The sequence below is a fragment of the Lepidochelys kempii genome, chromosome 2 (assembly GCF_965140265.1).
Source record: "Lepidochelys kempii isolate rLepKem1 chromosome 2, rLepKem1.hap2, whole genome shotgun sequence".
Lineage (NCBI taxonomy): Eukaryota > Metazoa > Chordata > Testudines > Cheloniidae > Lepidochelys > Lepidochelys kempii.
The window spans coordinates 112,865,286-112,887,569 of record NC_133257.1 but is presented as its reverse complement, the minus strand read 5'-3'; the positions used below and the strand labels follow the sequence as shown (position 1 = coordinate 112,887,569).

Below are 22,284 nucleotides of genomic sequence, written 5' to 3'. Positions count from 1 at the left end.
AGCACCTGAGGATTGACAGCCAGTCTCCACAATGTCTGCTGCTGTCCCCTTCAGAGGCCACCTGGTCCATTTCCTTCTGATGTGGCACACTATTACAATGGACAAATAGGTCCCGGACATGTCAAATGGCTACTCATCAGAGGGTTTGGGCATTTCTCTTGTTCTGGAGTATCTTTTCTTGCAAAAGACATGTGGCTTGTCTGTCAGGTCCCAGTGGGTACATATGGCAGCTCTTAGCTCTTCCCACCCAGTGGGGAAGACTACTCAGTCTTTACTCATCCTACTACTGCAAAGTTCCTGAAGCATATCATAAGGACATTCAAATTGCAAAACTAGTCCTTGCCTAGGATCTGAGCCTCATCCTCTCTTCTCTCATGAGATGACCATTTGAACTCTTGGCTTTCTGTTCCTTTCTGCACCTTCCTTGAATGTCGCTTGTTGATACCAGTTACCTCTGCTAAAAGGGTTGGGGAGCTTGGGTTCCTTATAGTGGACCTGCCTTATACAGTTTTTCACTAGAACTAGTTTTCTTTGTGACTACATCCAAAGTTCATACCTAAAATACCTTCTGAATTTCACCTTAACTAGACTGTTCACCTTCCAAAAACCTGAGAATGCAGGGGGCACGACTCCATTCCTTGGACTTGTGTAGGTCTCTGGCCTTCTACCTGCACAGAATGGCACCTTTTTGGAAGACCCCAAGGTGTGTTTGGCACTGTTGCTGAAACAGTGAAGGAAAAGGCTGTCTCTTCCCAAAGGGTCTCTAAGTGGATTTCCTCCTGCATCATTCTGTGCTATGATCGTATAAAAGTCCATCCTCCTCAAACTGTCAGGGCCCATTCTGTGAGAGTCCAAGTGCTGTCAGTACTCTCATTACAGGGAATCCTGCTCTCAGAGATATGCAGAGCAGCTACTTGGGGCTCTGTATTCACCTTCACCAGGCACTATGCTCTGGTCCAAGCTTTGGCTGTGAAATGCTTCCTTTAGCACAGCAGTCCTGCACTCTGTGATATAACAAACTTCCTTGTGCCCTCTTCCTTAATGAGCACTGCTTGGGAGTCACCCACAGTGAATATCCATAGGGACTAGCACTTGAAGAAGAAAGGAAGATTACTTACCTTACAGTAACTAGAGTTATTTGAGATGTGTGGTCCCTTTGAATATTCAAGACTGCCTTCCTTTGCTCAGCTCCTTTTGGGATCCATGTTAGAATCACAACTGGAGAGGCAGTTGGTCTGCACTGCCCTTTATGCCCTCAGTTGAAAGCACAAGGAGGCGCAAGTGCAGACCAATGGATGCTGCTGTTGAAGAGTTTCTGGTCCCCAATGTACAGAGTGTATTCACACCCACAGTGACTACACATCTTGTACTCCAGTTACTATAAGATAAGTAACCTTTCTTTCTCCATTCCAAGGGTTAGATGATACATTGGTAAAAATGCATATATATATATATATATATATATATATATATATATATATAATATCAGAGTTGGAAGGGACCTCAGGAGGTCATCTAGTCCAACCCCCTGCTCAAAGCAGGACCAATCCCCAATTTTTGCCCCAGATCCCTAAATGGCCCCCTCAAGGATTGAACTCACAACCCTAGGTTTAGCAGTCCTGTCTATGCTACAGTTTATATCATTGTTCCTACATGTGTTAGACTGATTCTACTGATAAATTGTGGGGCCTAATTTTTCTAGTCTAAATAAGGCATTTCTGTCCATATACATTAAACAAAGCAAACACCCCCACCCACCCACCCCGAACACACACACATTCAGGTTATGCAATCACATTTAAACAATTTTTTAGAAGGTTACCGTAGGATAGGTCATCTATCACTTCATCATATATGAGTGTGCATCATGTGTGAATGAGTCCTTCATAGATTAAAAAAAAGAAAAAAGCACAAGAGACTTGTCCTTACTAGTGTCTCACATTTTTATTTTCATGCTTAATTTATTTGAAATCTTACTCTGCACAGTAACGTAGCCCCACTTTCACTGTTCTTAATTAAGTATGACGCAGCTAATTGTTCATACATCTAATTGAGGACTTTAAATTCCGATAGTCATTTATTTGCTAAGTATTTTGGCCAAAGGTGTTAAGTTATGATTCTGTTTTATCTTGGGGGTTCTTAGCAACGCAAATTGTCACAAACAGATCACTTCAGTTGTCCATTTTCTGTGCAGTCTCCCCATTGAATAGAGAAGTTATATGTCCTAAATTTCAAAGCTCTTCATGGGAGTGGTGCTATCTCCCCTCTCCCTGAGAGATTGCCTTTTCTCTGATGACCTTGCACGATAGCTACATTCCACTGGAAGAATAAAACTGTTGACCAATAGGTGGAAGTTTGTAAATGTGGAGACAGAACTTTTATGGGAGCTGGACTTTGGCAATGGAACTCTCATAAGAAGTGATGATATTCATAGACATCACCACTTTTAGAATTAATTGTGAATCATATTTCTTCGTCATTCTCTCTCCACATATAACGTAGTTAGGGAGAGCAAAATCAGACAGCTCTTCCACTGAACTCACAAGTAAACATACAAAAAGTTAATTGAGCTATTTTTTTTTTTTACAGACTAGGAAGGAAGGGAGGGAAGAGGGGTGTTATTCCTATTTTTAAATACTATGTAAGCATTCAGATAATATGGTGAAGGGCCCATATAAGCACGAAATCTGAGATGGATTGGAAAAGGTATTTCTGGATGATTTTCTATTCAGTACATGTCAAAGTATTTGTCAGGAGTGTTGTACTCTACTTTGCCATCCTGCTGCCTTGCCTGTTTTTAAATAAAGGTTCTAATTTTAGTCTGAAACAATTTTTCTTTATATGAATAGCACCAGTATCATCGGTTTTGAGCTGGCTTTCCATTATTACAGTTCTAAATTATGTTTTTGTTCAATTGTAGATGTATTTTACACTATGTAAATATAGAAGTCTTGATGCAAACAAATACAGTTAGCTAAATCCCCAGTCTCTCTTAGAATCATAGAATCATAGACTTTAGGGTTGCCAGAGATTCCTCTCAATTTTTCCTTGCATTTTAGCGTAGTGCCCATAATAGTGGTTAAGGTGCATATTAGTATTTTAAATTTTTCTTTTTCTTTTTTTCTTTTCAGTGTTGTAATTGATGGCTTTCTCAAGGTGTTATACCTAGCATGTGCTCTGATAGAATTGATCAGTGACAGGCACAACATATTACTAAGGCTTGCATGCAGCCTGTAGTCTCGCATTTTCCAATCCTATGTGGTTTTATGAAATGTTTACACTATATACTATAGGATATAAACATAGAATATATTTACCTAGACAAAGACCCTCAGTACTGGGGGAGCAGGGCAGGAACAGGCTTTAACCAACTGGTAACCTGAATTCCTTAGAACCGTGAATGTCTGGGTATGACTTCTCTTGTAGCGTATACAATGTGGATTGTTGGTAATGATAGGCTGGGTGTTTGCTTTGCAGATTTGCAAGCAGTACTAAAATGTAGAACGCTGCAGTATCTTCTCTGGGATGTTTGGATCTAGTAAACTAACTAGATATTTTTTAAAGCATTTCCAGGTCTCAGTTCAAATAATGAAAGAAAAACAAGCTGGTATCAAGAGACACAATCCTTCATTCAGGATTTTAGAAACAAAATTTTGGAAGTATTCCAATTGCCCTAAATGAAGCAAACATTCCAAAGGGTTATGTAATTGGTGGCATGCCAGTAACGTTGTTCGGAGCAAAATACTGATATTAAATCAGAAACTTACCAATGCTTCATTTAATAATAATAATAATAATAAATAATAATAAAAAAGGCCAAATATGCTGTTCTGTCATACTTTACTCCTGGGGGAATTCTGCACCCAAAATTAAAAATTCTGCACACAATATTTTAAAATTCTGTATATTTTATTTGTCAAAATAACACAATATAATCATGCCAGTTTCAATCACTTGGTAATGTATTTCAAAATACGGGTCTTCAAGTATGTCTGTACAGACAACAAAAAAGATTCAGGAAATGTTTTTTTGACAGAGTCCTTACTAGGCATGTCAATATAGAACTTTGAGTAATAATTCATTTAAACTACAATACAGAAACGTATTTCCCACACCCCTCAGGGTCAGGGAAGTAATTGCTTGGGAGGAGCCTGGGAGTAAACTTGGCAGGTTGTTGGGTGTAGGTGTGAGAAGTATGGAACAGTTTTTGGGGGGGGGGGGGAGAGAGAGGGAAGAATTGTTAGAGAGTTGGGGAGCCTCCCCCATGCAGAACCGGGCTGACCCCTAGCCTCTGCCATTCAGAGACACGTCTGCCCCTGTTCCCATGTGTCCCTGAACCCCTCCTCCCCGTCCCCATGTGTTCGTGCATCCCATTCAGCCAGCCATATTGGCATATGTCCCCATATGTCCCTGCACCCCCACTCCCCATTCAGCCAGGCATAGCTGCCCCTGTCCCCATATGTCCCTGCACCCCCACTCAACCATCCCCACTCCCTCTATCCCTGTGTGGCCCTGTACCCCCACCCCATTCAACCCTGGCTCAGTGTTGTCACCTCATTAGCTGCTGTTCCCCCACCACAATCTGCCCCCCACTAGCCCTTCTAAACCCCCATCTGTGTGAGCCCCCCCCAGCAGCCCCTTGTGTGCCTCTCTCTTCTCCCCCCTTCCATCCAGTGCATCCTTAAAGGCCCCGTGCGCAGGGCTCTGTGAAGAAGGTAGCCTCTGCCCCCTCCCTCTCCACAGCTGGCTGCTCCAGTCCATGGGCCAGCTGCCTCTCTTCTAATGCCACATCAGCCCCTGGTGAGCGAAAGATGTAGTTGCAACTTCCCTTCACTTCCCCATCAGAATCAATTATTCTGCGGGGAAGGGGAGAATCTGGGGGGGACATTAATTCTGTGCTTGCATGGTGGTGTAGAATTCCCCCAGGAGTAATACTTCAAGATCACTTTGTTACTTAGGCATAGCAATATGCAGTTTCATTTTGAGATTCATGCATTCTAAGAAATTAGAGTAAATTCTGACAAGAAAAAGAAAAATCCTGAGAACTTGGCTGGATGTGAACATTTACAGCCTGATAAAGATGCTTATTGGTGGCTAATTTCCACTTGTTATTTACATTAGTGAGTGTATACCTTTGACTATTTGAAGGTATGATCTGAACTTCATGCATAGTCTTTTAGCTTCATTAAGTACATTAAGGCAAATTGCAATTTTGCAGCTGATCTTTAATGCTGTTGGCTTGAAATCTAATCAGTTTTTTTAAAGAAAAGAATTGAATGCAGTTTCATATAACACACTTGCTCTGGGTTCCCTTACTACTTGTTGTAGTTTTTCAAACACGTTTTCTTCTTTTAAAATTTTTTTTCTTTCCTTTTGCTGTGTGAAAGGCCAATGCAAATAGGTGAAACTGTCACATACATAAAGTAGTTTCATGGTATATCTACATTTACAGACACTGTACACCCAGCTACCAGGGGTATAAATGGCAATGTAGTTGGTGAGGCACAGCTTAGATGAGTAGAGTGACCTACATGCCTAACCCTAGGGCAAGAGTTCTCAACCCTTTTCTTTTCTGAGGCCCCCCCAACATGCTATAAAAACTTCACGGCCCAGCTGTGCCACAACAATATTTTTCTGCATATAAAAGCCAGGACCGGTGCTAGGGGGTAGTAGGCAGGGCAATTGCCTGGGGTCCCACACCACAGGGGGCCCCGCAAAGCTAAGTTGCTTAGTCTTCAGCTTCAGCCCCATGTGGCAGGGCTCGGGGTCCTGGGCTGCAGTCCTGCATGATGGGGCTTTGGCTTGCCGCCCTGAACCCTAGCAAGTCTAACGCCAGTCAGGCTTCCCGGACCCCCTGAAACCTGCTCACAGCCCCCCAGGGGGCCCCGGACCCCTGGTTGAGAGCCACTGCCTTAGGGTATATACCCTACATGGCTCTCTACGTGCCCAAGCAGTGCTTCCTGGATCTATACCGCTACTTTTAGCAGTGTAGCGTCCTACCATCTCCTTGTTGCTGGAGCCTTTCCCCACCACGATGAAAGACTCCTGCAGTAAGGGAAAGTTCTGGAAGGGGGAAGGCAGTGGGGAAACGTTCCAACAGCTCTTCTCTGCCAGAGGCTTTCCCCATTGCTTCCTGCCACCACAGCCTTTCGCAGTAGTGAGTGTGGATGCAGCAGGCCTTTCACTGTAGTCTGTAGTTACATGTACTCTACACACTACGACCAGTGTAGACAAGGTCTCAGATGCAGAAAGTAAGCTAAAGGAACGGAAGGGTTATTTTAAAATAAAGTTGGGGAATGAAATTGTGACATAAACAGTTTGCACATTTATTTGTTTTATATACTTCTTATTTCTGCTTGTGATTCCTTTTGAAGAGTGGATATTTAAACCCCCCTCCCCACTGAATTTTAACATTCATTTATACTGGTTACAGCTGCTAGTCAAATCTTCATCCTAGATAGAGGCTTGACTTGATTTCAGAGTTGCATCTTTGTATGTACTAAATAGCCATCAAAATTACTTCTAAATAATCAGCCAAAACTGTAGGTACTACCACCTCTTCTAGATAGTACTAGTGTTATTTTTTTAATAGAGTTAAGAACATAAGAATGGCCATACAGGGTCAGAACAATTGTCCATCTAGCCCAGTATCCTGTCTTCCGACAGTAAGCAGAACCAGATGCAGAATGTGGATAATTGAAGATTAGTACTATATGTTTTCAAATATCTGTTCTTCAACTGCCTACCTTATTTCCAGGATTCCATGTTTCTATGATATGTAGTGTTTTCCTACTGTTTACACTAGAATGAGAATAAGATGTAAATGAATTTAAACTGGTCAAACTGTTATTGTTATTACTAACAATAGCATCTGAAACTGCTGTAACGTGTGAGAGATTATCTAATTCAATAGCTGTCTGCCATAGGGCTAAATAAATATAATGCCTATACAGGATAGTTTGTGATTTGCCCAAAGTCACACAGGAAGCCTGTGGCCAAGCCAGGAATTTAGTCCATGTCTCTGACATTCCCGTCCAGTGTCCGATGCACTGAACCATCCTTCCTACCCTGAACAAGCGGATAAATTTTCTTAGTCAATTACAAAAAATAATTTTAAAAAAATCAACAAATGGCATCTTATAGGAAGGCCAGGTTAAGGTGTTGGCACTGTAGACATGTGCCTAGGGCTCCAGCTTCTGGAAAGAAAGCTTTAATATAAAATAAAAGTTCTGTTCCTAGCCCTTGTGGTTGTGAAGGAAAACTTGAAAACATGACCAGGATATAACCCATACAGTAATGTCTGCCTGAGTCCACAGACAATCTCTGATGGTAGCTTTGAGGTGTGAACTGGCACAACACATTTTAATGGTGTTAATTCTGAAATTCACTGTTCTGGTTGGCTCCCACCAACACCACTCTGGGAGGTGCCTCGTTGCTGCTATTCAATTATGACAGAGCAAAAGTCATCTGTAATATCTTTTCTTCCTCAGTTTAAGTAGTTTGAATCTTCAGTTTACTCATTTGATCATGTTTATATATAATCTTCTACAGTGAAGTCCACATAGTTTAGTTTTGTTTGCTTTTGAAGCATTGAGGACCAACATTCATAATGTCCTGCCACAAGTCTATTGATTTTGATATAGTAGAAACAGAACGTGAACTGACAGTTTTGCATTTTTTTAAGTCCTCTGAAATTCCAGTTTCAAATTACTGCTTGAGTGAAATAACCTGACATGCTATGAACAGTTTTATAGTGTTTTCTTATATATTGTGTTACATTTATTTTTCCTTCAAATTGGAAAGAAATGATTCAGTGGACTGCGTAACTAGATCATGATTAAATCTGTTTCGTTGTGTGATTTGGATACAGTCAACTATCCCTGTAGGGAAGCTGAGGTTTGGTGTTTGTACGGTACAAGACGCCAAGTGCTATCTTAGTAGTAAGTCTGGATTACATATTGTGTACATTTGTGTGTCTGTTGTGATCTTTATGATGCTATTTGTAAACAAGATTCCGTATTTAAACAAGGAAAGCTAGAATGACACCACTTTCTTTCAGATCAACCAGCTGTGGAACTTTTTCTGCAGGAAAAAAGCCATCCAAGCTGGTTATGCAAGCCTTTTTCATTTTTTTTTTTTTAACTTCCATCACAAGTGTTTATATGAACTTATTTGAAAGACTTTTTTTTGTTACAAAGTCTCTGATTTCAGTCTGTGAATAACTTTTATTCTAGGAAGTTGAGTACAGCAAGGTTCTTGTTCTGTCTATTAAGAAAGAAAAGTTACATAATTACCTAGAAACCTAGACCCAGGTTCAGTAAGGTAGTTAAGAATGAGCCTAACTTTAAGCACTTGTGTTGTCCCATTTACTTTAAATAGGACTGCTCAAGTTCTTAGTTAAGTATATGCTTAAGTAGTCCTATTTAAAGTTAGAGGGACTACTTAGGTACTAAGAGTTAGCATATACTTATGCATCTTGCTGAATCGGGGGGTTGAAGAGCATGACTAGTGGATGGAATTGACTGGAGTGCTGACATTGAAGTGTTTTGAAATTGAACTTTTTACAGAGGGTCTGAACACTTTGAAGGTGTTTGTAGTATCTGATATAGTGATTCTATATAAATCTGGTTAGCTCATCTTTTCTCATTTCAAAATGTGTAGAATTCAGTAGGGTATTTCTCATTCTAACTGTAATAGAGTTGAAAGCTGTTGATCGATACTTCAAATGGATGATTAATGTTTAGTGATTACCAAATGGTGTCTAAATAATGACTCGACATGCCTGAAGTAAAAGGAACAGTAGGAATCAAGTGACGTGTAGACAGAAGTAATGAAATCATAATCTTCTAAAGTAAAATATAAACCTTGCCAAGAATTATTAAATGGAAAACAAAAGCATTTGTGTATTTTAAAAAGTGCAAAAAATTAGGTTTTGGGAGTTCTTAAAGATTAAATGTGTCACTGAGTGAAACTTAACCAAGGTAGAAGAGCAGAACACTAATTATTTTGACAGTCCCACATAGATACATTCTTGATGCCATAGATGCTATTGAAATGTAGCCAAGTTTCTTCCAACTAAGTTTCAACAGCAACTTAGTTCAAGAGCACACTGTCTTCAGCCCTCAAAACTTAATGACCAATTGATGACTCTTTTTCAGTAACACCAATATAAGAATGATAAATCAGCATTGATTACTCACTCATGTTAGCAGTTCATCAGAGGATACAGATATCTGTTCAAAGCATAGTATTTTATAGATTTTGATACAAGTAGTCAATGTTTAAAGTGCCATGAGCAAAAAATCATGAGGTTCATGGTTTGTTGGAAGTAGCTTGATGTCACTGTAGATGTTGACTAAGGGTTTCTTTGCACATATAGTTGTTCCTGATTAAGTCCACATAGGGACACATTTATTCTAGCAAAAGAATATTCACATATGGAATTAATCAGGAGCAACTCCACGTGTAGACAAGCACTAAGAGAAGGGGTAGGAAGAAGGTCGTCTCACAAACTGGAGGAAGGATGTAGCTTAGTGACCTGTCTCTTGAAGTTCAATCAGAGTTGTGAGAATTAGGGAGATTAAAAACTCTGATGCAGTAAGTAAATAAATTGTCCAATGAATAGTCATCTTATTTGTCCTCGAGGAATATAATACTTTCTTTAAGGGTTTGAACTTCTTGTCTGTTGTATTCATTTTCTCAGCAGCTCTTGCCTGACGTGTCTTTAGTATCTGTGTAATGTTGTATGTCAAAATATATTTTTGAGTTCATGCTTGTGGTTAAATATAAGCACTTTCTTTTTCAAGCAGGGAATCATTAGTAGAGTTACAGAATCAGTGAAGAATATCGTACCAGGGTGGTTACAAAGGTATTTCAATAAAAGTGAAGATGAATGTGTAGATGCAAGCGAACCTACAAGCCAGCAGGAAACTCCAGTAAACTACCATCATGGTTATGCAGATGATGACACCCCAGTGTTTGATGGGAGAGTCACTCCTGAGTCAACAAGAATTAATTTAGAAGGTATGTGAGAGTTTGCAATCAAAACTGTAGCCAGGTAGTTGAATAATCTTTATTAATAAATTTACATTTCCGAATTAATTATAACTTAAGAGAAATTGGAAGGAAAAGCGATTTTACAAATTCTGACACAAATGTTTTAATAACTTTTTTCAATTTTAAGTGCAAACGTATCATTTGAAACATTGTCTTCCTGTGTTCTCTGAGGGGTGTCCTATAGGGAATTATATGTCAATGAGTTTCACATAATACATTAAATAGCTGTTAAATGGTCATGATTTGTACTCAGAAGTAAGCTGGATTGTTTATAAACAAAAGACCTCTAGATGAAAAGCTCTTATCCCATTACCATAGAAACATTCATTATGTTTCTAGATACTGATGAGCAGTCCTAGAATGAGTGGAAGATACCCTCCTCGGAGTCCTGACCTTTTAAATCAGGCTCCTTTGATCAGTAATACAGGTGGTAAATTCAGGTTAGTTCTTAATTACCTTAAAATTAGGATACTTATAAACATGACAAGGTTGGCAGGACATGGCAATAGTTTCTTAGATTTGCAGTGCAGGACTATCCAGATACTCCCATCTGTGAGCATGTATTAAAAATGTTTGCTGTGGTGGCGATCACCAAAAGTGCTAGCCTGGGTAAGGAGGTCATTTGTGTGCATCTATCATTATATGACTGTCAAATTGGAGAAGGTTAGTTGCCTCTGCTAGCAACACCATTTGAAGAAGACTTTAAGGGCAAATAAGAAAATTTACAGCACTCGCAGTCCTTGACTAGAGAGCAAGTTTTCATAAAGGAATAGGGGATGTCTTCAGGACAGAGGAACACATACTGTCTTGGGTTGAGAAGTACTTACAGGACTTCTCAGCAAGGACAACCACACAGCAGATTTACTCAAACAACTCCAAAGGATTAGGAATAACACTACTGTCCAGAACTTTGACCAGTTATGATGCAAATGAGGAATGCCACAGATAAATCTTAATGACTTGAGAACGGAAAAAAACAAACTCCATATAATCAGCTTTCAGGAACCATTGACCTGAAGCACAGATGCTGTCTCCCAAGCTGGACCTTTAGCCTGGTGTATATAATTCCTCTCAAGATGTTGTCATAAAAATCTGCTGGAGGTTGGGCAGACTGGTTAGTGACCGCACCATGGTTCTGGACACTGAGCTAATCCATAGATGCTGATATTAATAGCATTTGCTTTCCTAGAATGTCTGAGGAAGGCCTCGGGCTCCTTTTGGATAAAATATACTTTAATAGCCATCTCCTTCGCACAAGAACTATAAGAACTAATCCACCAATAGCCTTTCAGACCTTTTGATTTATTTGAGAAGTTGCTACTATAGGGTGGCATCACTTTCACACAAACCAAGAGGTTTGTATCCTCTCTCTGTATGCTAAAATCCCAGCAATAATTGATGGCAGGGACACAGCATTTTTCATCTGTAGGGGGAGCCAGTACAATAAAATTTAGAGAAGATACAAAAAAAAGTACCTTTATTGCATATAATCAAGTGACTATTAATACTTTCTATCTAATAGAGATTGTATTAATTAGGTGAATTGTCTAATGTCTGAATCTCATCATTTTCTTCATACGTGCATTTTGTAAATTTGCATATATTTTGTGTGATGAAAGACTCTATTTGAGAGCAATTGGACATAGGGGACAACATTAGGGCTGCTAAGGAAACCTTGACACTGAATTCCTTACTTCTTTGTAGTTTAAAATTTTGTTTAATGTTGCAGGAGGGTAAGTATTTGCATGTAGTGCTGCTGCTGTCATCAGACAGTTAAGTGAAACCCTGTATGGGTGAGGAAGAAGTTAAATTTGGCTTATCTCTATTTTTGTACTTGACACATGGCAGTAGAGTGACTGTTGATAGAAAACAGCTCTTGATTTCTGTGTGCTTGTACACTTACCTTGCCTAATAGAATGCTAATTGTGTTTTTTTTAATTCCTCTTTAGAACCGTCCACAAGTAGATCTGCATTAAACTTCTCAGATGTATTAACAAGACCCTCTCTTCATCGGAGTCATTTGAATTGCACCATGTTGGATTCCCCATCACCACATTGTCAGCCCTCCACATCCTCTGCATTTGCAATTGGTAGTTCTGGACTCTCCCTTGTAAAAGAAATCAAAGATTCTACCTCTCAGCATGATGATGATAACATCTCAACTACTAGTGGCTTCTCCTCTAGAGCATCTGATAAAGGTAACTTTTATTTTACTACGGTTATATCTGCCTTATATGATGATCGTGTTTCACAACATGAATAAATTGAGTTTGTTTCATATGCCATCTGTCATCTTAGTAAATACAAAGTTTGTTAGTGCCAATTACTTAGATGTATATCTTCTGGTATTTAAGAATTTAACTTTGTTTAAGTATCTGAAATATTACATCACATTGTAATTTTTAGATGAGTGTTCTGAAAAATGCTGTTATGAGGCTAGGATGTCTCAGGACTTGGTGATGGAACACGAAGCCTTTCACCTAGGTTATACTCATATCTAAGTTGAGGTAGTAGTGACTGACAGCTCATTGTACTCATGAAATTGGGTGGTGGTCTCAATCAGTTTAATTTTAAATGGATGTTCATATCAAAATCACCAATGTAATTCAGTATTGAATGGCAATGGAAACCCTGAAAATGGGCTGGGGTGTTCTGCAGGTCAGAGCTGAGCCATACGGTCAGGGTCATGTGGGGAGACTTGCACTGCTTGTGCTTTATCTGTTTTGTGGACAGAGGACTTCACTTTTCAATACTGACAAGTCTGTCACATTTCATGAATACTACATTCACGAAGGAAAAACATTCTCAAGATTTTAAAGTAAAAATTTTAAGTTTTGGACTGACACCTTTGGATTCTGAGGTCCTTTATCTTCAGAATAAGTGCTAGACAGCACAGGCAGCCATATTGCAGGTCTCCTCGTACTGTGCATCTACCATTGCTCTCCCCCTTTCTGGAGGCGCTATCCTTGGTGAGGATAGTTGTTTCCATGCTGTTGCGATTCTTGGCCTACCTGAATTTGCCGGTAAGAATGCTGGTGGCTTCTATGGACTATTTGATAGTAATGGGAATAAGAGCATTACCTCATTTCAGATGGATAACTAAACAGTTACCAGATTTATGAATGAGTCATTTCTGACCTGGGCTAGTCTTGAACCATTGACTTACGTGTGAAGGATTTATAATCTGATTACCAATCCCCATGTGTTATAGTCTCCTTCTGTCTTCATCAGAAAGAAGAAATACCGTTTTATAGTAAATCCATCAGTATTCAGTTCTGTTTAGTTCCTTGAATTTCCATTCTAAGGGCTAGTTGTGTATACACTTTTGAGAACAGAGCCTGGGTTCAGGGATGATGTTGGTGCTCCTACTCTTTGAAACAGATTATATTGCCATAATACACAATATTAGTCTGTTTAAAGAACCCTGAAACCCTGGGGTAGAATAGTGCAGGATTAAATATTGGATTTTATTATGTCTCTCCTTAATGCTGTTTTATATCCAGTTTTCTTGCGTATTAACTAACTTACAATATGATTTACACACACCATGTGTTCTTTTGTCAGATATAGCAATTTCAAAAAATACATCAGTACCACCTCTCTGGTCCACAGAGGCTGAACGATCTCATTCTCTCACACAACATTCTGCTACCAGCTCTAAAAAACCTGCATTCAACTTATCTGCTTTTGGAGCCCTATCCCCTGTGAGTACTACACAATATAAATTCTAATCACATTAGTTTTGTCTCCATTTTGCTAACTACCTATTAATATTTCTCTCTGCAGTCACTTGGTAATGCTTCTGTCCTTAAGACAAGCCAGCTTGGGGATTCTCCATTTTACCCTGGAAAAACCACTTATGGTGGTGCAGCTGCAGCAGCAAGGCAATCTAAAATACGAATTACTCCTTATCAGGTAAGAGAAAGCATTGATTATATGGGCAGGGAAGAGCAGTTGAAATGTAAAATGAAAATTTTGTCTTGAAAATGTGCATTCAAGATAGATCAGAAACTTACTTTATTATCAAATACTTCAGTAGTAGACACTATACTATTATAGGTTTCAGAGTAGCATCCGTGTTAGTCTGTATTCTCAAAAAGAAAAGGAGTACTTGTGGCATCTTAGAGACTAACAAATTAGTCTCTAAGGTGCCACAAGTACTCCTTTTCTTTATACTATTATAGAGATATCACTGACATTCAGTAATGGGGGAGAAAACTGTCAAATGTAGAAGTCTTCAACCAGGAAAGCTTCCAATCTTAAAGGTAAATTTCATGAGCATATTAACCAGTGGGATTACTGGTGATGAATAGTTGCTTATTAAACTGATTTTTAATTTAAAAACTGTTGTAGAGCAACCATTGCTTCTCCAGTGTGCATACACACTCTTGTGCAGTTTTTGTTTCAGCAGCCAGCCACTAAAAGGAGTGTTGTAACCATGTTGATTCCAGGAGAGTCACAAGGTGGGTGAGGTAATAGCTCTTAGCGGAGCAAATTCTGTTGGTGAAAACTCAAACTCTGTAGCTTGAAAATTGTCTTTCACCAACAAAAGTTGGTCCAATAAGAAATTCACCCACCTTGTCTCACTTGGAGCAGTGGTACTCAATCCTTGGCTCTCATGGAGACTTGTGCTTCTCTTGTTCTTCCGGATGTAAACCAGAGTAAGTGAAACACTGAATATAGGTTTCCATGATGAATTCCATGCGTCCTAATCTCTGCTGAGTAGAATAGTAAAGGGTCAGTGCCTTGTTTGTGTAATAGCAGTCTGGCCTTAGGAATGTTGTAGAAGTGATCAGTGAAAATTACAAATAGTACAATGCTGTTTGTTGTCTGAGAGACAGGGACAAGCTGTATTATAACACAGATATACTTTATCATGTATCTTTAAATTGGAAAACTTGTATTATAGCAGAAACAGTAGTGATTGCTTTAAAGTTGCATAACAATTTATATATAATTTACGCATGCTTCACTATACACACAGTATGTATGTGTATATAATGTGTGTGTAAAACATCATGTAACCTTAACTACAGCAGGAACAGATGTTCGTGCCTTTTTGAAAGTTTTCATATTTAAAGTGACATACTACTTAACAAACAACGTAGTTTTGCTGACCTTTATTCTTCTACCCAGCAGAGATTAGGGTACAATCCTAAATGCAATGTCAAGATAGACACTGTAACAGAATCCATTTAAACATTTACATAATCCGAATGGACGTACATGCCACTTTACAAAGATACAACTCTTAAAGACAGATAATGTCTTATAGACTAAAGACCAGGTCTAATATCATAAATGCTATACACAGCCAAAAAAAATTGATTGCAATTTTTCAAAAATCAGTTTTAAAAAATAAACATAATTGGGCCTGGGGAAGGGGAACTAAAATGGCAAGCTTCCTTTGAAGGAGGGAATAAGCTCACATCCTGCCCATGCTATTTGCTGAGGATTACAGCCAGTGTTACTAGCTGCTTGTACCCTCTATGCTTTGCTTCCTTCCTGCACATAGCAGCAGTGTGATGCACAGCATGTGTCTGTGATTACACAGGGGCAACATAGGATCCCAACAATAAATTAGTATTCAAGGAAGCTTTCCGAGTATTCTTCCTTTTGACCTTTGTTGCTTCTCTTTTATAGTTATATTTGATATGTATTGTTATAAATATAAAGGTTTCTCTTCTTTACAAAGAAGTTACAAGGCACTGTAGTAGCAAAATATAAACTCTGAAAATAATTAAAGAGAAACTACAAATTGGAATTCCTAATCATGATGTACACTGATTAAGATGATTCATTATACTGTCATGTAAATCTGACTTCTCTTGCTTACTCAAAGTACATTCTTCAGATGTGACTTGCAATGAGCCTTTATTTACATTTTCTTCCCTGCCCTTTTTCAAAAAAGATAGCAGGCCCATTATTTTTTTTCTTTTTCAGCCTTTTACATTTTGATTAAAAGAATATGAATTGAAGTGATTTAAGATGTCACTTTGTCCCACACCCATCTTTCAGGCACAATCCAACTCTTGCTATGAAGCCAGTAGACTCCCATTTTCTTCAGTAGGTCCTCATTGAGCTCATTCCCCACATCTCTTCTAAAATATTGGGATCCAACCCATTGTTGTCCCAAAACAAATAAATATATGAATGTTGAAGTCCAACATTTTAACATTTATCATGCTAACTTTTCAGACACCAGTCAGAAGACAAATGAAAGCTAAGCAAGCAAATGTGCAATCCTATGGAGTGACAAGTTCCACAGCGCGGCGCATCTTGCAGTCTCTGGAGAAGATGTCAAGTCCTTTAGCAGTAAATGGCTCTCATTTTACTCTATTGTGTTTCAGTGCAAGAGCATGTAACACATTCTAAACTTACCTGCACCATATTGGTGAAAACTTTCTTAATATAGTTTAACTTACTGTAATATTTATTTGACAGGATGCTAAAAGGATTCCATCTTCTGTTGCTTCTCCATTGTCTTCTGTAAGTTTGTCTCTAAACTGTCTTCTCTTTTGTTTCATGCCAATGTCATTGTAAAGAATTTTCCTCTAACGTGTGGCTTTTTCCTTACAGCCTGTGGACAGGAGCATGCTGGATATTACTCGCTTCCATTCAAAGAGAAAACAGGTAAGGATTCACTGATACCCAGGTAGTTTTATCAATTTAATTAAAATATTCATTAGTTTTTAAGTACTGTGAAGTTTCTGCAAACCTATAGTGTATACAAGGAATAGGATATTAACTCACATAACATTAAAATTATATTTTGTTTGGATTATTAATGACAAAAAATGTTCTCTTGTACACACTATATCTGGGAGGGCTGGGACGGTTATCCACTCCACTTCTGGGGCAGGCTAGTTTCGTGTTGCTCTTTCCTGAGATCTGTTACTAAGAGGAACATGGCTGGAACTCTAAAGGGAGCTTTGCTTCTTCCCGCTACTAGTTGGCAAGCAAGGTGTGTGTTAGACAATAGTTTGAGGAAGCTCTTGTGCCGGAAGAGTGACCAGAAATGGAACAAATAATAAATATTTATAAATGGTGCTAAATGACTTTGCCAGACTTGTATTTAAACCAATGATTTAAACTTGTTACCTGTGCTTCTTAGTGCTTCTGTCTTGAAAAATGGTGGCTTGCTGAGGAGGGATGGAATTTTGTAATTTCTGGTCACCTCTATAATTTTAACCAATGTTCTTACACATAAGAATAAGTTTAAACTGTTGTTAAAGAAGCCCTAATTAGTCATAATGGTATGGTAAATCATGATTCCTGTCATGGTGTTAACAAGTGAAAAATGCTAATGGATTTTTCAGGTTTTTCAGATACTTCTAATATTGCATAAATTTGGGATCTGAGACCACTATAGAAATAAAAATATTGTTTTCCTTCCATAGCATCCACCACATGAAGTTTTACACAGAAAATGGAGAGAATGTCTCTTAAATTTTTGTACTGACCTTTTGACTAGAAATAGTATTACACTTGACAGTTTACCAGAACATATTAGAATCCACATCTTTTGTAGTTGAGCATTTGTTGAAAAGATGACACTCGAACACAAAGTATAGTGTGTAATTTCTTCAGCATAAGTGTCATGTAAATAAACTGCAAAGAAAACTGCAGTATAGCATTTTCAGTTAAATTATAGAGCCACACCTGTGTTGAGGCATTAAAAAAGATGTAGCGGTTATGCAACAGAGAACCTGGCGACGTCAGGCTAAACGAATGTTGCACACAGCTGTCTCTGGCTGAAAGGAAAGGAATTGTCTATTCATACTGCAATATTTGGCAAGAAAAGGGAAGCCCTTGATGGTAGTAATTGCTGGTCGAGACAAGGATTGTTGGGTGTTTTTTTTGTTTGTGCTTAGCTGCCAGAGTAACTGGACTGTTGACAGAACACTTGTGTACTTAGTAAAAACTGTTTCAATTGATACCAGTGGTGCAGTACATTTCTTACTTTAAAAACCCATGTAGGCCAGAATAGCACTCACATTAGTGCTTTTTATCTGTAATCCCTTGTCAGAAAAATGTCCGCCTACCTTTCTTTATAATGTTTTGATAATGCACATTAAAATTCACACTGCAAAATTCTTCCATTTAGAGTGGACTAGATTGACGAACAAACTTAGTTTAACACATACTTTATGGAAGGTATCCGAAGCAGACAAGAAGTATTGTAATGAGCTTCTAAAAAGATCCTTTTCATGAAATAATCCTTGAAATTACATTAGGGGAAATAAAATTTGGCTCCTTCCTGAGTTATAGGGATATTGTTAGTTTAAAAATAATATTGTAAATTATTTTCTCTACTGGTGTTTGACAAAACTAGATTACTGCAAGTGAAGCAGATTATAAAATTCAGATTAATTTTCACTATTTACATATTCAAACATTTCTTTGTTAGGACAATGAAAATCAATGAAGTCAGTTTAATTTTTAGATATGTATGTAGTGTAGCAATGTATAAGTTGCAAATATAGTGCATGTGGTATTTGTTTAAAATAACTCTTAACGTTGGAATGTTTGTTAAAAAGAAAATAATTTAAAGATTCTTTTTGTGTTCATCTTTTTGGTTCTTCTGTAGAAGCTTGCTTTACGCAAAATCCAAAATTTTGGATAAAATTTGAATTGACATTGTCTTTTTAAAATGAGTCAGTAAAATAAAATGTGGGGTAAAATTTTCAAAGTGCCTGCATGGTTTGAGGGCTTAGTTGACTAATGCTGTTGTATTTTTTTTAGGATGAGATTTGTTAGAGTAATCAAATCCAGAGGGTTGATTGATTAGCCATTAGCATTTTGACATAGAAGTCTATTTCCTGGCTTCAGCTATGACCACAAATTTCATTGTGTGTGTAAAACAGAATAATACTCTAATTCACTGAAATCATCAATGTTCCTAAATGTTACTAAAATTAGCTGAGGAATCCTGGTTTTAGATTCAAGACACAGTTGAATACCTTGCTTGACTTTCTTCCTAATTTCTCCATGCGCATTGAATACCTGTATAGCACATGAGAGCACCTCACTGAGTGCAGTGATTGCGTAGAGGTAGTTAGCTAGTTTAATTCAGGTTTTTAAGTAAATATAAATGATCTCAAAGTCTCCAAACTAACTATATTGATTGCTGCTTCTTTTAAAGGTGGAATCCCAGCACCCTCCAGTCCAGAAACTAGTGGCACCGAAGACAATTTCTCAGTCAGTGAGCCGGTTACAGTATTTTAAACCATCTCTGACTCCAGCTGCTGAGTCAGGCAAGATTACACAGGGAGTAGACGTAAAGCACAAAGTAAGTATGCTTTCTCTTAACTTTGGAAGAGCTATAAATATAAATAGTTCTCCTATTGAGATGTTCTTACCTGTCAAGACAATTTATAACATTCAGGGTAGGGTAATGCTTAAGACAGTAGGAATCTTTGTAGAAGGAATATTTGAATTCATGTCGACTTTTATTGTATTCATGGACCATTATGTGATTGGTTGGTCATCCTCAGTGTAACGATGTGCTGCTGGCTTGGACTATATTTGGACTGAAAGGATAACGCAGAAGCGCAGTAAATTTTGAGACCTAGTTTTGATCAAATCTCTGATAGTCTTACAAGAAACTTCTGCTGAAATAATTATTTAGCAAAACTTGGATTACTTTCATGCTAAATAAACATACTTGAGCTATGTATAAACTACCCTTCAGTTAAGCTATGGTCTCCCAGTGATCTAATTTGTGAGATCCTGTAGGGCATTTCAGTTTGTGTTACTCTAAAATTTTATAGGTAACTTATAAAATATATAAACTTTTGCAGCTTGTTCTAATATACCATAGTTCCCAGACAAAAATTGTACCTTGTCCTTTCCTATTATGCAAATACTGGGGACTGGAAAGTCGGGAGGGTCTCTTTTGAGATGGTTGAACCAGAAGAGTGAGGGAACCCCCCTGCCTGTGCAGTTACCTGTTTTGCCAGAGATCGTCTTTGGAGGAAGATGAAGTAGCACTGACGTGAGTGGGAGAAACCAACCTATGGATATTTTTGAAAGTGAAGTGTATGGGTTGTTAAATTGTTGAACAACCAAGTGGCATAGGCTTGGAGGAAAGAGGGTGCCATTTATGTTTCTATAGAAAGCATAGTTAAAATTCGGAACAAGTATTGATATTTTCACTAAGTGTTCTCCCTTGGGCTCTTCTGAGTAAAGCTTGAATGGATTTTAGGCAGCACACCAACATATTATTTCCCAGCCACAGACATTTGTAATACAGTCTATTATGGTGGAGTTGGTTATAGCTCAGTAGTTAAGTCTGAGTTCCCTTTTGTCCTTAAAAGCAGGGATTTAACCTTTTTGTTGTTTAAAAAAAAACAAAACGGCTTACCCTCCCCAAACTTACAGGACTTGCTCTTTTTACAGAATGAATTTTCTGAGAATTTACAAGTAAATCTGTTAATAAGTTTTGAGTTAACTTTCTTAAATGATTGATTGTCTATCTGTCAAGTTTTTTTGTTTTCCTGAGTGATCTTAATAAAAGAAAGACAGACACTTCAAACTTATACTTAAAATCAATTGAAATCTTTTGTGCATAGGCTATATTTGAAGAAATTAGGTTGTAATGAAGCTAAATTAATGATTACATTTAATGGTTATGAATATAGAGGCTACAGAGTTATGTCACTGCTCAAGTTTGTGAGAGTGATAACTTGGTCACTGCCTCTTCTCTACAGTTTGTTTGCTTGAAGCCGTTCTGTTGGTTGTAATGAGTCAGTGGCATGAGAAGACTGGACTTGTGTGTCAAGAGTTCTCATTGGTAGATGACTTGGCACTTAACTGTCACTACTTTTAGAGGTTCCGTGGCCGTAACTTGGGCGTTAAGGCCTGAAAGGCTGTCCATGGCACTGCTCCTTGAACTCCCCATTGTGAACCAAGGCAGCACTGCTACGGGGGAGTTGAGACAGGAACATACGGTGAGCTGTTAAAGTGCAGAGACATTGGGGGTATGTCTACATTGCAATAAAAAACCCATGGCACTGCGTCGCAGAGCCAAGGTCAGCTAACTCGGGTTTGTGGGGCTAAAACTAGAAGTGTAGATGTTCAGGCTCAGGCTGGAGGGTTTTCAGTTTTACAATATTGAACTTAAATTGAAATTTTGAGCTGTTATGTAGATAGCATAAATATTTTATCATGATTTTCATTAGACTCAAAAGTTGTCAGAATCAAATAAATATTCAGTGAATTTTGAACTCTAAATGGGAACTGTCTGCTAGTAAATAACTCAGCACAGCTACCATATGTGGGGGTGCCTCAGTTCAGCATTTTTGTGTTTAACGTTTCAGTTTGGATTTAAGTCTCATGTCTGGAAGGGCCCAGGGAGCAGGAGGACCTGTTTTATGTTGTTGACCTTAGCTGCCCCTTGTAACTCATAATGATTACATGTTGATGCAAGTGAGAACCTAGAGAAGAAACTCATTGCAGTTTAGAGGGGGGAGTAAAAGTGTTTAATAGAAGAAAAATAAGTAGTTGTAAAAGGGAACTAGAGAACACAACCACTAGGTTTCTATCTGTTAGGGCTGCCTGCTTAGTCAGCAAGAGACTAAAGATGTTTTATTCCAATAGCAACTCTCAGAAAAAATGCATACCTGCAAGAGGTAGAGCTAAGATTATGTGTGCAGGCTTAATTTTGGATTTTCTAATTTTTTGAGGGTCTACCTCTCTAACCTTAATGTTATCTGAATATTCCATACAAAACTCCACGTTATGTGTATTTTAGTGACTAGCTGAGGCTTTCTGTTATATTACAGGGGAGAGAGATGAGCTGTATTTCACAGTCATCTGTGTATCTGTTCTAATGGGATTTTCCCCCACACAAATACAAATACAAAGTTCTATGCAAATGAATACAAAGTTCTATGCAAATGGCATAATCAGTGTGGCACATAGTAATTGCATTAAGAACTGGCTAATAGATCTCACAAAGTAATTGTAACTGAGGAACTGTTATCAAGTGGGGCATGTTTCCAGTGGGGTACCTCAGGAATCTGTTCTTGGCCCAGTGCTATTCATTATCTTCAGCGATCTGGAGGAAAATATATGATCATTGCTGGCTACTTTTGCAGATGACGCAAAAATTGGTGGAGTAATTAAAAAAAAAAAAAAAGACAGGTCAATTCTGCAGAGCCTTCTGGATTGCTTAGTAAGCTGGGCTCATTTGAACAACATGTATTTTAATATTGCCAAATGTAA

At 38.3% G+C, this 22,284-nt stretch overlaps 1 protein-coding gene across 7 annotated transcripts in view; it reads left to right on the top strand.

Moving 5' to 3' along the window:
• Positions 1–22,284, top strand: part of NUP153 (nucleoporin 153) — a 62,679-nt gene that overhangs the window by 14,349 nt on the left and 26,046 nt on the right. For 5 of the 7 annotated variants that reach the window (XM_073331998.1, XM_073331996.1, XM_073331995.1 and 2 more), the window contains exons 2-9: positions 9,807–10,023; positions 12,006–12,254; positions 13,621–13,760; positions 13,843–13,971; positions 16,255–16,371; positions 16,501–16,545; positions 16,636–16,689; positions 19,202–19,348. In XM_073331998.1, the coding sequence (XP_073188099.1) occupies positions 9,807–10,023; positions 12,006–12,254; positions 13,621–13,760; positions 13,843–13,971; positions 16,255–16,371; positions 16,501–16,545; positions 16,636–16,689; positions 19,202–19,348 (1,098 nt within the window). The remainder of the gene's footprint in view (positions 1–9,806; positions 10,024–12,005; positions 12,255–13,620; positions 13,761–13,842; positions 13,972–16,254; positions 16,372–16,500; positions 16,546–16,635; positions 16,690–19,201; positions 19,349–22,284) is intronic. The other 2 variants (XM_073331994.1, XM_073331999.1) reach the window with 2 other exon arrangements.